At 34.4% G+C, this 16,279-nt stretch overlaps 1 protein-coding gene across 4 annotated transcripts in view; it reads right to left on the bottom strand.

The window, feature by feature from the left end:
• Positions 1-237: 237 nt before the first annotated feature.
• Positions 238-16,279, bottom strand: part of TBC1D15 (TBC1 domain family member 15) — a 110,232-nt gene continuing 94,190 nt past the window's right edge. For all 4 annotated transcript variants that reach the window (XM_036930809.2, XM_057486881.1, XM_057486882.1 and 1 more), the window contains 6 exons: positions 10,598-10,698; positions 6,120-6,219; positions 5,637-5,734; positions 3,142-3,258; positions 2,540-2,626; positions 238-1,555 (listed from right to left, as the gene is read on the bottom strand). In XM_036930809.2, the coding sequence (XP_036786704.2) occupies positions 1,346-1,555; positions 2,540-2,626; positions 3,142-3,258; positions 5,637-5,734; positions 6,120-6,219; positions 10,598-10,698 (713 nt within the window). In that variant the 3' untranslated portion in view covers positions 238-1,345. The remainder of the gene's footprint in view (positions 1,556-2,539; positions 2,627-3,141; positions 3,259-5,636; positions 5,735-6,119; positions 6,220-10,597; positions 10,699-16,279) is intronic.

The following is a 16,279-nucleotide window of genomic DNA, read 5'->3' as shown; positions in this document are numbered from 1 at the left end:
TGTTTTACCCAGTTAAGTAACTATATCCTCCAAGGCAAATCTCTGCCCAATTTCGTGCTGATGAAAATATTTTTTTCAGTTATAAAAGGGGTCTTGTTTCTTTCTCATGTCCAACTCATCCAAATGATTGTTTCAATCACATAAAACATTAAATGTACTGGGGTCCGTCATGGGTTTCTGCTCCTGATGAAGAACTAGCAGACTATTTCTAAGTGCAATGTAACTGAAAACACTACATTGGCTTCAAATATATTTTAATGATATGTACAGGAGTTAACAAATTACAATTAAAACATAATAAGTTATGTCATTTCCACATAACTTAAAAATCATGCAACACTGCATGGTAAAAATAACAGCTTCATTCATATACAAAAAATAATTGTTTTGAGACTCATGATAGTATATCGAAATTTTTGACATTAGCTTTTTGCAGAATATTTTATAAAAATTTAAAGACCTGATTAGTCCATTAATGCATTTTAGGAAAGATAATAAACATTAGTAAAGTGAGGTTACAAGCAATTTTTAAATTACACCAGGTACAGGGTTGAATGTAGTCTCATGAAATAAATGTATGGTTAAGAAAATAGTTCTGAAAAAGATTTCATATTGAAGCTATGTAATAATTTTGTCAAATCAGGTTATATAAATCAAGTCAAGTTTATTCAGTTAAAGAAAATATGCCTATTCTTTCTTATACTCATAAATATGTACTTATACAGTCTTTATATACAAGTAAAGTTCAATGTAAAAAATATACTGCCAATCCACTTCTTATGGTTGAAATAGCTCTTTACACATCAAGTTGCACTGATGGAAATGTCCAACTTAAATCACATTCAACCAGCATAAATATTTAAGCTAAGTATTGTTGTAAACAATAGAGAAAAGCAAATTCTTTTATTTCATCACTGGGGTAACAAGCTACTTCTCAGCTTAGAATGCTACAGAAAGGCTCAACATTTAATGAAACCCAAAACCCACTAAACTTAAGAGTAAACAAAGTGAATGTTTTTCAAAGTGCATAATTTCTAACTCATCCACTTGTAATATTTATCCAATTCCAGTTCATCAGCAAGAAAATAAAATGTACTTGGCTATAAAAAATACGAAGGAATGTTATTTAAAAGAAAAGGCTATTTGGTAGAAGTAACTACAAAAATAATTAGTTTAAATCTTTGTAAAGCTTTAATGCAAGAACATCAATTGGTACACTTTCTTTCCATAAACTTTAAAGCATGATCAATACCAACATTTTAAATTTCCACCTTTCAAGTGCTTAAAAAAGGTTGCAACAAAATGTCTCTTTAAAAATTAAGCAAGAAGAATGATCATGCAGGTGTTAATCCGCCAACACTGGGGACACTGGTGTCTGCACTGGGTGGGCATCTCTGGACCCACTGGCAGCAAGCACAGGCAAGCAATCGCTCTGAAACGCGGATGCAGGACAATGAGTCACGCCAACATTCTCATCCTCCCCAGTGTCTGAATCAGGTGTTGTAACTTCACTGTCCTGGAGCCCCAGGATCTCACAAACTGCCTGTGGCAATTCCTAAATATGAAAAATCAAACACAAAACCATCACTCACTGAAGGGATAGAGTCGTCACAAAATGACACTTCTATTTAAGACTACACTGATTTCTGACGTTGAACATTTGTTCTAACAGTGTAATTGTTATGTACCCTCTCAAACCTGCCTTCCCTTCTCCAAATGAAATCCTAACCACTTTTTCCCGTAAGTGGTTCCCTGCTCTTCTATTTCAAATTAGTCACTCTCTACCCAACCCATCTCGAAAACACAGTTTTCTAATATTCAGCATTTACTTCATTCTCCTTATTTTGTATTATCTTAGACGTTAAATGAGATCTTATTTACACCATCTTTCTCCCTCAATACACAAAGTTTCCTTAAAGGTAAGAAGTATCTCATTGACACATTTTAAACAGATTAGCTATCAAACGTTTGTAGAACTGAACCAAAGGATTTGGAACCATGAACAAATGAAAAAGACCAAACAAGAATTATTATTTTAAAAAATCCAAAAGCCAAATAAATCAAAAGTATAATAACTTGGTTTGAATTCAGATCACAGTGTATCAAACTGCCTTGTTTTTAAAAGTTATTAAGAGCTTGACTGATAAAATGTAATGACATAGACTGAGTATTATTCACTAATTATTTCTGAGTAGCACCTGTATTTAATATGAGGTCCATTTTGTGTATTTACTAATTCAATTGGGTAATATATCAATGCTTAGTTAAATCCTACAGGCTCCTCAGTTATACAGAAATGTCTTCATTACTTTTGCCATTTTGCATCATTATGTTTCCTACCTAATATAATTAATCAACTGTTTTCAATTAAGTGCTGTAAATCTATAATGGAAAACAAAATACTAGCCAGTGCATTATGTCTGGCTTCAACTTGCTAAAACTGTCATTTATTTTACTTTTAAGAAAAATAATTTCTTGACTTCAGCCCACCAAAAACATACAAATAAAAAATCTTGCAATTATTTATAATAATGTATACCTTGCATTTTACCATCTGTAGAGAAATTGCTTCTGCCTTGCACAGTACATCTTCAACATCAATTTTCATGGACAATTCATTGATATGCTAAAATGGATCAATAAAAAAATGATAATCTAAACTGAAAGCACTACTACATTCTACTATATAAATAATTTATTACCGACTATATTTCACTGCAGATAAGACCCTTAAAATAAAAATATTTACTACAAATTAACTGGAAATCAATATATCTTTCACTAGATTATTTCAAGTTTTAAAGCTAAAAATTGGCAAGTAAGTTTATGGAACATTAAATCCCCAGTCTACTATCTCAAAGTTATAAGCAAAAGACAATTATTTTTATAGAAAACTAAACTACATAAAAGAGCATTTGTTGAATTTCCTTTTCTTCCTAATTAGCCAGGTAAAAATAACTGGCCAATAGGTATTTGTTGAACTGTCATTCTCAGAGTCAGTCCTAGTACTAAGTGTTATTGGTACAATTTAAGTTACTCATGGGATTCAATAAAGCTTCCAAGGAAATGTTTTGTACATCAGTACCACCAAACAGAGGAGGAAGCCAAAATGTTAAAAATCTAAATTAAAGGAATAGCTACCTTAAGTATTTCATTAAAGCCATAATGCTTTTCCATTATTTGCTGCTTTTCTGATTCCAGAATAGCACAACAGAGAAGAAGATGGAAATTTTTACATGGTAGTTCAGTCCACATTACCTATAAAAAATAGAACTATTTAGTAAACTATATCAATTCTAAGATATTTTCCTCACAAATACAATGCTGAACTCTGAATGATTACTATGCAAAGCAGAAGTTGCCTAGATGGGGTATTCCCTATTTTTCTAGTTAGGAAATGAAGGGTAGGGAAGTGAAGTCTGACCTTTACCTACAAAGTAATTAACATCAAGCTTAACATTATTGTAAGTATGATGAATTGCAAATGTGGCTCTTTAGGCAGGTACAATAAGCAAATCACTGAGCCTAACCAATATGACAAAGGGTATTAATTAAGGAGCCACAGCTATGAAGTTTAAGGTTTTAGGGTTAGAGGCGTTTTCAGTATTTTTCGAACGTTCATTTTTAGTCTCTGAGGAAAAAAAGAGAGAGAGGGGAAAGAGCTAAATTCTGGAAATAAAAAAAACATTCAGTTGCACGAAGTCAAAATCACCCACAGATAGCTCTACATTCAAAGCATCGTATTATATAACACAGAGTGTCCCTGATTGTGACAAAGACTCAATCAACTACCCAAAATTCATTCCGAAACACATAAAACATTTGATAAATAGCTGCAATTCTTCCTAAATACAGGTAATGCCCTCAAGTTTAAGGACCTAGTTCCTCTCTGGTTAATGTAAGACCTTAGTTGGAAAGACAAAAAGACCTACATAAACAATACTATTAAAGCATACCTGAAATTATTTTACTTCTTTTACCAGGAGTAAATCAAGCTGAATAATTTTCATACTAAATCCAATTTTTGCAAGTTTAATTATAATGCAATTAACCTCAAAGCCTTCATTAACAATCCCAATTTATTTGGTAAACACAGATTGAGGGGTTGTTCTAGCTATGTGGTAGTAATATTCTCAACTGATCCTTTAAAAAGAAGTAGAGATACTAATTAACAAAATTGACAAAATTTAAAACATGATTCCAGGTCAAGAACATGTGAGTTTTACTTATAACTGCAAACAAAGAAAGTGATCCTCCACAGTGATGATCCTTCAGTCAGAACATCACCTTCGCTAATGGTAGTATAGTCACCAAAAGGATAGGAATCAATTTCCAGCTGTAAAAGTCTCAGAGGGCACTGGGGTATCTAAGTCTATGTATTACCGAAATAGGTTGTCTCCCCCATTCTTTCCTTGGGAGAATATCTGTAACTCCTTATTTTTATAAAGGTAAGACAGCAGTCATTATATCAATATTCTATTTTAAAAGCACATTGATCTGTTAATAACCTAACAGATATATGAGAAGAAAATAATTTTATTTTTCATCAAGAGTTGTCCAGGGAAAAAAATGGAATAAAAGAATACACACCAAAAATATGATCATGAATATCCTCTAGAGTGGGGGACAGGAAAATGGGATTCAGGTTGGTGATTAAAGAAGACATTAGCTGTATCTTTAATTTTTCTTGCAAAAAAAGAAAAAACAAGAAATCCGGAAAAATGTTTACATACGTTAAATATGGATGGTGGGATATGGGTGGGTGATATACAACCCAATTATGTTCCATCTCAGCCTAAGGCATCAGCTAACATAATCAGGCCAGAGATAAAGTTGACTGCCAATGATTAAATGTGGCCTTTCTTATTGTTAGTGTGCCCATCCTGAAAATTAAAGATCTCTCACCTCTTCTTGAGAGCAACTTAGCAAAATCTACCAAAAGTCTTAAAAACTGGTTAGTCTTTGACTCAGAGGTATCAACAAATTACTCTAAAGTCAGTCAGAGGTATACATACAATTATGCATATTAAGATATTTGCCTTAGTTAAATGTGATGTCCACTGCAGTACTGTTGGTGCAAACAAGCAATGTATCTATCAAGTAGGAACTATATAAATAGTTCTATATTCATGAGATGTTATACTATTCTTAGTATTCTACTTTAAAATTTCTTTTAAAAAGAAAAACACAAGTCAGCTCCTTCCCAACACCTCAGAAATTACAAACAAAATGCAATCTCAACTGATGGGCCTGTCAAAACTTCCCTGAACACTATACAAATCTATACCATAATGTGGCAGAGTCCCACACAAAGTCCAGTTTCCCAAGGAAAAAACACAGGTACAAGTAAATAGTCCATAGAATTGGTCTGGGAAGCCTACTGGCTCCAAATCTCATAAGGATAGTGATTTGCAGAAAACAAGTTCCCAAGACCAGATATTTCAGTTCAAGATCAATAATTTTTAAGGAGCAACCCACAAAACCAACTGCATTTTGGAACATACTTGCAGTTCCTATTCAGTTAGGCTGTTACAGTTTAGAAATTTCAGTTAGGCTATTACAATGCATTTATACTTTATAGATTTATTTTTTTTCTCTAATAAATATTACACTTGTATAATAATTTAAAAACTTACCTCCCATAATCGAAGAATATCTAGAAAACTAAATTCCCTTTTAAATCTGATTAAAAGCCATCTGAAGCAAAAATAAAGGTATCCAGAGTCTTGAGATTCTACACAGAAGGAAAAAAATATATATGGCTTACTCTCGTGCTACTTATCTCATAACACAGTGACCTGCTTCAAATTCAAATTATTCTATGCGCCTTAGGCTATTAGAAGTCTTTTGAATTTAATTGCCTCTTACTAATTCAATGAAACAATTCAAATTTGCAGACTAACTTCTTTAAGAAAAAACCACCAAATAACAAATAATTCACTTAAGAATAATCTGTTTAAAGCCACAATTACACAAAGATATCCTGGTCCTACACTTTTATTCCTCAAAGGAATTTAGGCATGCAACAAAATACTTGTGTCTTTAAAAAAGCTCTTTACATTTTTTTCTGTGTATTTTCCTACAATTTGCTGGATATAATTTTGATTCAATAAACTTACCTAGGTAACTGCAAAACCCACTGTCCAACAATCGAAGTAATGTACTTAGTTGAATTAGCTGTGTCTTCATGCCTTGCATTTGTTCTTCAAAATTCTGATGCTTTAAAAATAAATAAATAAATGTTACAATTAAGTAATACTGAGTAAATATAGTACATAACACTCATAAGTGGCATGTAAGTGTAAGGACAAATGTTGGACTTATACCACACTGGTTATATTAAAAAATCACAATAAATTAAAAAGCTAAAGCAACATTAGAAAGGAAAGGGAATCCTTGATTTCAAACTATAGATTGTTTTTTCCCTCTATTCATTTGATTTATATAAAAAGGAGTGCAGACTATTTACAGTAGTCAAGATATGGAAGCAACCTAAGTGTCCATCAGTAGATGGATGGATAAAGAGGATGTGGTATATAAACACAATGGAATATTATTCAGCCATAAGGAAGAAACAAATCCTACCATTTGCAACAACATGGATGGAGCTAGAGAGTATTATGCTCAGTGAAATAAGTCAGGCAGAGAAAGACAAATACCAAATGATTCCCCTCACTTGTGTAGTATAACAACAAAGCAAAACTGAAGGAACAAAATAGCAGCGGCCTCACAGATTCCAAGAAGGGACTAGTGGTTACCAATGGAGAGGGGTGTGGGAGGGTGGGTGGGGAGGGAGGGAGAAGGGGATTGTGCAGTATCATGACTGGTGCACAAAGTGTGTGTGTGTGGGGGGGGGGTCACGGGGAAGACAGTGTAGCTCAGAGAAGACAATTAGGGACTCTGTGGCATCTTACTACACTGATGGACAGTGACTGCAATGGGGTATGGGGCGGGGGGGGGGCACTCGATAGTTAAGGGTGAATGTATTAACCACATTGTTTTTCTGGTGAAACCTTCCTAAGAGTGTATATCAATGATACCTTAATAAAAAAATTAAAATAACAAAAATAAACCCATTATATGTTAACATAAATAAAAAAAAAGAATGCAGAGGTAGCAGCTGTAGACTGATATACTTTATTTCCATCGTTAAGTGTCCCTTTACTTTATCATATGAAATAAGATTAATTTTAGCTTTAACACGAACCCATTTTAAAGAATTAACTAGTTATTTCTTAGATTTTATGACACAGGGAATCTGTGAAGTCAAAGCCAGTTTTATGATAATACAAAAACATTATGTGCATTTTGTACTTTATAATCTTCCACAAGTGTAATGGCCACATGATGTGATATCACAAGATACTGAGTACAGGAACAGATATGAAAATCCAACTGTCTTCTATTAAACTACATATTAAAGAAAATATAAAACATAAAATAATATCTCTTTTCAGTAAATTTTGTTTTGGAAGAGTTATTTTTCATTAAAAAATGTTATATATATTAAGGTATATAATAGGTTTACTGTTATTTTTAAATGAATTAATAATTTTATAAATTTCTCAGTATGAGTATTTCATATGATAAACATCAATTGATAGAATTCACATAAACAAATGTTCTCAGGGTCCTGAATAATATTTAAAAGTGTGAAGTGGTTCTGAGATCAAAGTTTGAGAACTGAGGCATATTACATACTTGTAACAATCTTCCAGGCTGAGATTTCCCTAGCAACACTTCAGTAAGGGGGGCGCAGAAAAAGAAATGAAAGTCTTCTTGAATGATTCTGCTATCTTTAACCCTTATGCCCCAACCTGTCTATGGTGTCCTGCTGCCCAAACCTTTGTGAAAAGCTAAGAACATCTCCTCCCTCACGCTTTTTTTCAGTTTTAGAGACATAACAGTGCTTTATTAGAAACATCTATCTATCAGATAAGCAGTCAGTCATTCTTGGTTAAAAGAAAACAAAATTTTAACAGCTACTGATTCTCAATAAACTTATTTCTCTTTAATGATCTAAAGAACTAGTTTAACAGACTAATGCAAGCCTTTGGGACAGTTTCCTTACATTTACTACACATGGACCTGTAGGGGAAAGGCAGAATTAACTCTCTGATTAACAGCACATGACACAGCAAAAGGCTAGCGCTTGTCTGGGATTGTCAACATGGCACAGCCATTGCTATCCTGCGTTATAAAAAGACACATTCCCCAAAATCACAGAAGCCAGCTTTGGGAAAGTAGCCATTTCTGGAGAAGGAAAAATGAAATCAACAATGGATATACAAAGGGCTTCAACTGTACCAATAAATAAATACATCTGTGCATACATACACATATGTGTATATATATTCATATATAAGGGAGGGAGGTGAGGAGGAGAGGAAGCGATTAAACTACATGGTGAAATGAATGGTAGGTATAAGAAAGTTCATAGTTCCACAATATTTCCATAATAGACAAAGTCTATGCCTAGGCCTACATTAAATGTGAGTAAATATCAACAAAATAAATCTATGGACATTAGGTTCAGCCATCACAAAAGAAATAAAAGCTTACATGAAATAAAGCTGTAAAACAAGGAGTCAAACAATAGCAGATTTAAGGACACCAAAACAATAGCAATGCTGTAAAAAATAATCGTGCAGATTATTCTGATTGCAACATACTGCCCTTTCATTCAAATACTACCCAAAATAAGGTGTTAATAGACAATATATTAAGAGATCTTTTTAGAATAAAGACTAGAAAATCCCCAGATCATCCTCAATGGAAAAGGCCAACAAATGAGAACATTTACTGTGGAAAAAGACAAAGAACTTGAACCTTGATACACAAAAATGATAGACTGAAGTATACATTACAGATGTTTAGGAAGTAGTCTTACATTTGAAATCTAAATACATGCACATGTTTGCATGTATTTGGTATCATAAACCAATATATTTGAATGTGCCACTATTGGCTCAGTTTTATGAGAACTCTTACTATAAAAACCAAATGCAGTTATGTTCCTATTAATTCTTTAGGAACCTACTATAAGCAGAGTACTAAACTCAGCACTGGGGAATTCATGTTTATTCTACAAAAATCTGATGAACAAAAAACCTCATGTCGGGCATTAGGAAAATTCTGGAAACACACCAGAGACTAGTTAAACAAAACATGACCTCTCTATCAAGTAACATACTAGCTCTAGAGTAAAGAGGATAAACAACAAAAACACAAGGAAGTAAGACACAGTTTTTATACAATTAGTATCAGTTGTACAGACCTTTATAACTAATGCTTCAGGTTTCTAGAGCACTTGGGAGTAAATGGAATTAATAAAGTAGGTAAAATCAATCAATCAAAAAGATAAGGAAGACAGACTCATTATTACCAGATTACTATAATTAATAATCTTTCAAAATAATCCAAAAACATTCATTCATGGTGAAGGACTACATAATTTGAATATTGATTAATTTAATACCAAAAGATTTAAAAGCTATCAAATCTTATCAAAAATACATTTGAAAAAGAAGTAACAGAAAGAAATGAGGATGAGTTAAAAACATGGGTAAGAGATTTGAAGAACTATATCTAAAGAGTGGGAAAAACTGGAATGGAAAAGAAAAAACTGGCAAGCAAGAAGGGAAGAAGAGAAGTAATCAGGAAAGAGAAGGTTGCCACTTTCAAATTTCACATTTGCATCCCAGAAACTCTGAGCTAAACCCTGTATTACCGGGAAATGTTATATATGATTATACATTGAAAATCTGTAACCCCCTGCAAGCAAGGCATTTCACTATCTGACATTAAAGGCTCAGAATCAAATATATTAGTTTTATTTTGAAACAATAGTGATCTAAGTAGTCAGGTCTTTGGATTTCATATGCCTTTATCTACTCTTAGCCCCTCTGCTTTTTTTCTTTCTAATAGATTACTTGAGAGGACTGTTCTATTTTATTTCCCTGTTAATACTCTCTCTGTACTACTGTCCTGGAACTCTAAGATATATCAATGAGATAAAATGTTCTTCATAATTTCATATATATATACATATATATATATATATATATATAGACATAGTTCAACTCTAATAATAACATGCTTGTGAGAAAATAACAGTGAATTACTAAGCAACTGTCAGCATTACAAATAGTTCAAACACATCTGGAGAAAAATCAGTTACTATAATGACAAAGTCCAAAATGTTCACAAAAGGCAAGGATATTACTTGGAATGACTAAGCTTTATCTCTGAACAGATGATATGAAAGTTCAACTACTTCACAAGAACTGAAATCACCCATTCCATCAATATTCTATAAAGACTCATAGCTCCTCTGTGGAACATAAGCATTTACCATTATTAAATCCTGATTATTCCTATGTTATAGGCACTATCTACTTTTTGTATTAAAAACAATGCCAATATTACCAAGCCTCTTGAAAAGGCTATTTAAAAGAATGAAACATACAAATAACACGGAGGACTTTTTTAAGTTCCATCATAACTGGCTAAATATAAACATCATTCTTATATAATAGGATTACACAACTAAATTTTCCAAATTAGTTTGACTAAAGAAAGGAAACCCTATTCTTACCATTTGGTCCATGTAGGAGGCAAAGCACCAGAAAGCATCCACTTCATTTTCCATCACATATAAAAGAGGGGAAAGTAAGTCACTCATTCCCTGCACATATCCTAAGAACAGAAAAAAGAATCATGTCGGCGAAAACCTGAGCTTATGTATCTCTCTGTGCACACCACCACCATTTTGCTTAAAATTAATCTTTTCTTTGGTTTCAGAAACTGGTAGATAGCAAAGTTCATCAGGAAAAGAAAAGAAATGTGGAGGAGGCAGTCCAACGATCAGATGAGAAGATAAGGGACTTCAGATTGACAAGTCAAGTCAAACTGCTAGTATGTGTCTTAGTGTAGATAGCACGATCAAGAGTGGCACTATTAAAAAATAATGTAGAAAAGTATTATGAGAAAGAAGAGACGTGAAGAGGAAACTCAGAGGAACAGCAAATGTAAGCGTACATACTCAAAGGAGATTTGGAAAGCAATAGTCAGAGAGGTAAGGGACAACACACCAAGGCGGAAGAGTTGTGAAAGTCAAGTGGAAAAAAGTTTCAAGGCCAGAGCTGTCAACAGCACCTCACTGCCAGTGCCACGAACAAGCCAAGTGAAATAAGAACTAAAAGGGTCTAACTGCTTTAGCGACCCAACTGTTGGTCATCTAACCAAAAGGAGTCAGAACAAAATTACACACCACTTTTAAATGGTCATATCTATGTTCTCTCTTTCTTTACTTGTTACTCTGTACCCAACGAGCACTAACAAGTGGGTTTAATCCAGTCAATATTTTGTACCTAAAAACTACTACTTTAACCACTCTTCTCTTAATGTTACAATTTCTCAGTCATGACACTAATTACAGCCCATGATTCAAAGAAAAATTTTCTTTTGGAAAAAGGTTTTCGGGGGAAGTTAGAGAATCAGGACCCTCAATTAAAACCAAAAGTCTCAGTTTTGCTTTTCACCTGAACGTATCACACTCCTTGTTTTTTAATTCCATCTTATAAACCCTCACTTTTCTTAACTGTTTTACAATTAAATTTCAGACTTAAGACACAGGTTCTTTAACCAACAAAGAGACCAGAGCCATACTAAATAAGCCTTTTCAGGTACATATTATCACTCATTTTTGGTGGCTTTTATACATTTGTTAAAATTCCATAGAGATTTTTTTTTTCCAATGGTAGCTTGGGAAGTTTGTGGAAAATACAGTCTTTCATTCACAGATCCAAAGCTTACAGTTTTATCATTCACCAAAATCTATGTGCTTTTTTTATAGTAGGTAAATGGTCAGACATGAACAGGGAGGAATTTGGGGACTTTGGCTGGTGTTTACATTCAGTTAGATGCTTGTTTATATTCTAAACATACCACGTAAACTATTCTTGGAGCATGTGAGGAGGGAGGGTATAGACATCAGACCCGCCCAAACTGGCTGGTTCCAACATGGATGAGTGTTGACCCTGACTTCACCTCAAAGTTCACTATATGCTCATTAACATACTGAAAGTCACAGCCCTTGGTGCCATGGTAGTTCAAAGACAGACCATCTGAGGACAAAGAGGGCATCAACCTATTTCCTAGAAAATCCCTCCCCCCCCATTCTGAGAAAACCCCACCTACCCCAGTGAATATTCCACCTCTTACTTACAGTCCAGCTGTAAGACCACCCAGCCAGAACCCCACCGGCCTGCTCACCTCAGAAACATGCCCGCACTTCCTCCTTGACTGTTTACTTTGCTGTATTAAACTACTTTCTTTGTACCTGCTTGACCTGCTCATGAATTCCTTCTCAATCAAAATCAAGAACTCTGTCCCAGGGTTGAGGTCTCACCTAGCGCACAGAGAGATCTCACCAGATTGGACTGTACAACATTTTGAAGCCATTTAAAGAGTATATATTTTAAAAGGGAAGAGGTTATTTCCACTAGAAATGATACACAACCCTACATCATTCTTCCTATTACAGAAGAAAACTAAAAATGACCTCAGCATCTCCTTAGGCACATGTTGTGAATAAGTCAATTACTAATTTAGTTTTGTTTTTCAGTTTGATATTCTATTCCAAATCCATGTTTCTTCACTGAACTGTACTGTTTCACCTACAGGTCACCATTATTTTGTGAGGAAAAAAAAAGGTTTCTAACTTCATGTCTTGTTATTAGTGCTAATGTGTACGTTTTGAATTAATGGAGAACTTACCAATACTGGTATATAGTTGCTACAAAGTTCTCAAATGCTTCAGAAGTTTTACATTTTGTAAGTCCAGAATAAAAGTTTAGAGTTAAAAAAAATGACCTCAGGAAGCATCTAAGCCAAAGTCTCTCAGATTAAATGTAAAACAGAGAGAGGCACTCATATCACTTCAAGATCTCCTTATAAATAAAAAATTTAGCTCTATCTGCTCTGAGCCTCTGTCCTGTATCACTACCGCTATGCCCTGTCCCTACCAACCTCACTATGTCTACACTCTATCCTGTAAAAAATTGTAGCTCTACTCACATTACCCCATGGTGGGCATCTGATTATTAGAGTACCAGACAGTGGAGTAACCAAAACATTTGAAGAAACTGCCAGAAAAAAATGGCATGTGACATGATCTAAATGTGAGCATTTCTACAAATTTATTGTAGATGCCTTTTAAAATAATGTACACTTGAGATGAATAATTTCATGCGTTAACTTCAGAAGACCATGAGCTGCCCAGATGTGTGGTTAAACACTATTTCAGGAATGTCTGTAAAGGTGTTTCTAGAAGAGATTAACATTTCAATGGTGAACTGCTTTAAGCAAATGGCCTTCCCCAATACAGGTGGCCACCATCCAATTTCTAAAGACCTGAACAGAACAAACAGAGTAAAGAAGTCTGTTTGCTCTCTGCCTAGGTGCATGAGCTGAGCCACTGATCCCCTGCCTTCAGTGCTAGGCCACCAGCTCTCCTGGGTCTCCAGCTTGCAGACAGCAGACTGTGGGACTTCTCAGTCTCCATAACCCTGTAAGCCAATACCTTAAAAGGAATCTTTTTCTTTTTTTTTCATTCTCTGTTTACATATATTAAAAATACATACATACACACATATATAAAATCATAATGGTTTTTTCTATGGAGATTCCTGACTAACACAACACTTTAAAGAAAAGGAGTAGATTCAAAGACTGTATTGTTAACATCAGAACTTTCCTACATTGCACTGACACAGTGAAAGCAATACCAAAATAAAGGCTAAACCAATTAAAGAATGAAAGAAATCTGATCTGAAATCTACAAAGTACAAAAGAGTACTTTACTGAGTCTGACTGCATATATTTTATAACAGAAATATTTCAAAGTGTGCTATTCAAAAGATTTACAAAGCACCTTTCCTCTGGGAGGGGAGTGCTTATTATAAAGTTATAATGGATAAAAATTTCTAAGCAGCTCATTTAATCCTCTAAGTCTTCAGCTTTCATATGGGATCACTACCATATTTCTTCCATAAATCTTAGCTGAAGCAAACAGTCAAATTAATCTCCATATTCTGGCTGATTTTAATTTTATTTTATACATGATGTCCACTGGAGTATATCATGAGTTGTAGGGGTGGAATTAATGTACAAATTCCTTTTAATTAAAGACTAAAGCTATTTAAATTAGCATTCAGTGACACTCAGATTCTGTACTAGTGCTGACTGATACACATCTTAATCAGCATACAATTTCTGAAGGAGATCCCTAAAATTATTTCATAGCAAATTTGTTTCAGTGGGGAAGGGTGAGAAATGAACTTTTCATCTGGTATACACATTTTTACACTGAAAACATTTTTCAGTTATGTATAGGTCAATTTCCCAGGTTAACTGAAGCTTAGCCCTGCCCTTAGAATAACAACAAAAAAAAAAAAACTTAGGAGTTGGATATAATTTTTTAAAATTATAGCCCCTCCCTGCCTACTTACCCATAATATTTTGAGTATAATTTAACCTTTATTGGTTATTCAGGACTGTCATTATGAACATACACAGTAAAACAGATACCTCCCAGAGAGACGTCCTAGGTATAGTGTCTTTGCATTACTAAAAGTTACTCTTCCCTGAGTTTTTTCGGCTGCCTTTGGTAATTTTTGTCTTCTGCTTTTGGTAAAGTTTGTCTCCTTCCTCACTATTAATGAGATTGTATGCAATGCAAATAGACCTATACCGCAGCTAACTGGCTAAGAAGCCAAACAACTCAATAGGATAGAAGCACTTCTAAGAGGTAATGTATAACCCAAATTACTTCGTTAGGAGTAAAGAGGCAGAAATCGGTCCACTACTTAATGAAAACCACCTTGGTATTCACAAGGTCAGAGTTCTTAATGGGAACTTCGGCTGTGTCTCAGATAACTTAAATATCTAACTAGAAAGAATGTGTGGTTAATACAAACAAATGAAGACAGCAACTCAATTCATCAAATTAGATTGGTCTGGGACTATGACCGGAAAAAACTGAACATTCAGGAACTCCTTAGAATATACATGAATTCCTACCTCAAAATTACCATCTGAGAGTTCAGAGCAATGCCTCTTATTCCCTAGAAGCATGGTCCCATTCCCTACAGTGGTAACAGAAACTACAATGGCCATGGGTCAGAGTGCTGAATGTGCAGAGGTAAGAATACCAGACTGAAATAAAGATCTGGGTCTCTACCACAAGTCCAACACTTACTACTTGTGTGCAACCTTAAGCTACTCTCTGAATCCATATAACCTAATTCATAAAATGGGGGTTATTTCCCCACTTCTTCAAAAGGTTATTAGAATGCTACTACTTCAGCTAGTAGTTAAAGCAGTGTCCTATACAAATGTCACTGCAGTTCCCTCAAAAATTTAAAATAACCATACTTTGCTACGGTGAGTTTGCTGTGATAACCCAATGCTCCTCAGGCACAATCTGGGAATATTTATTAAGTCAGTATATACATTGTAAAGTAGAACTGCACTCTGTAACCTGAAAAGCACTCTATCAATGTTTTCATGATTCAATTTGAGGTTCACTATAGGAGTATACACAGGACTGGCTATATGTTGTTTTAAAAGGAAATCTGTGATTTTCAACTTACTGTCACCAAACAGGGGCCTCAAGATCCACAAAAGAGTTTACATATTCCCCTAACTTACATATAAGAAGCCAAGAGGAAGTCACAAAAATACAAACAGGGAAGAAAATGAACCCATAATTCAAGGTTCATTTGGTTTTAATATGCTGAATATCCAATTACCTTCTCCAAAAGATATCTCAAACACTATTAAAGTAATCTGGAAAGCATCTATTTCCACTATCTACTCCTTGGGAGTCACTCACATGGTAGGTAACTCAGAAATGTTTCCATTACTTATTCTTAAAGACTGATGCTTCGGGAAACCTGTTGGTCCTTTCAAGAAACAGTTAAGCTCTTTTGCCCCTTAAGATATTGGCTCCTTAGATTTTTCTACCCCTTACTGTCCCTTCCCTGTGCAATCTCCCACTCCCACCTCCAGCCCCAGTCTTTGCAACCCATTCTTGGCAGGAAACACACTTAGCAAGAGAGTAATGTTCTACATGCCCTAGACAATTATTGCACTGCTTAGATAAGACATCAGTATCTTTCTTCACACGGGAGAAAGCATATCAAACAATGGTTCCCAAACTTTCTCATTCCACAGCATCCTTAATGTCTCAGTACTTGTTTTCCAAGGCACCCCA

This window comes from Manis pentadactyla, chromosome 10 (assembly GCF_030020395.1).
Source record: "Manis pentadactyla isolate mManPen7 chromosome 10, mManPen7.hap1, whole genome shotgun sequence".
Lineage (NCBI taxonomy): Eukaryota > Metazoa > Chordata > Mammalia > Pholidota > Manidae > Manis > Manis pentadactyla.
Note: the sequence above shows the minus strand (reverse complement) of the source record. Positions and strands in the feature narration are given on the sequence as shown.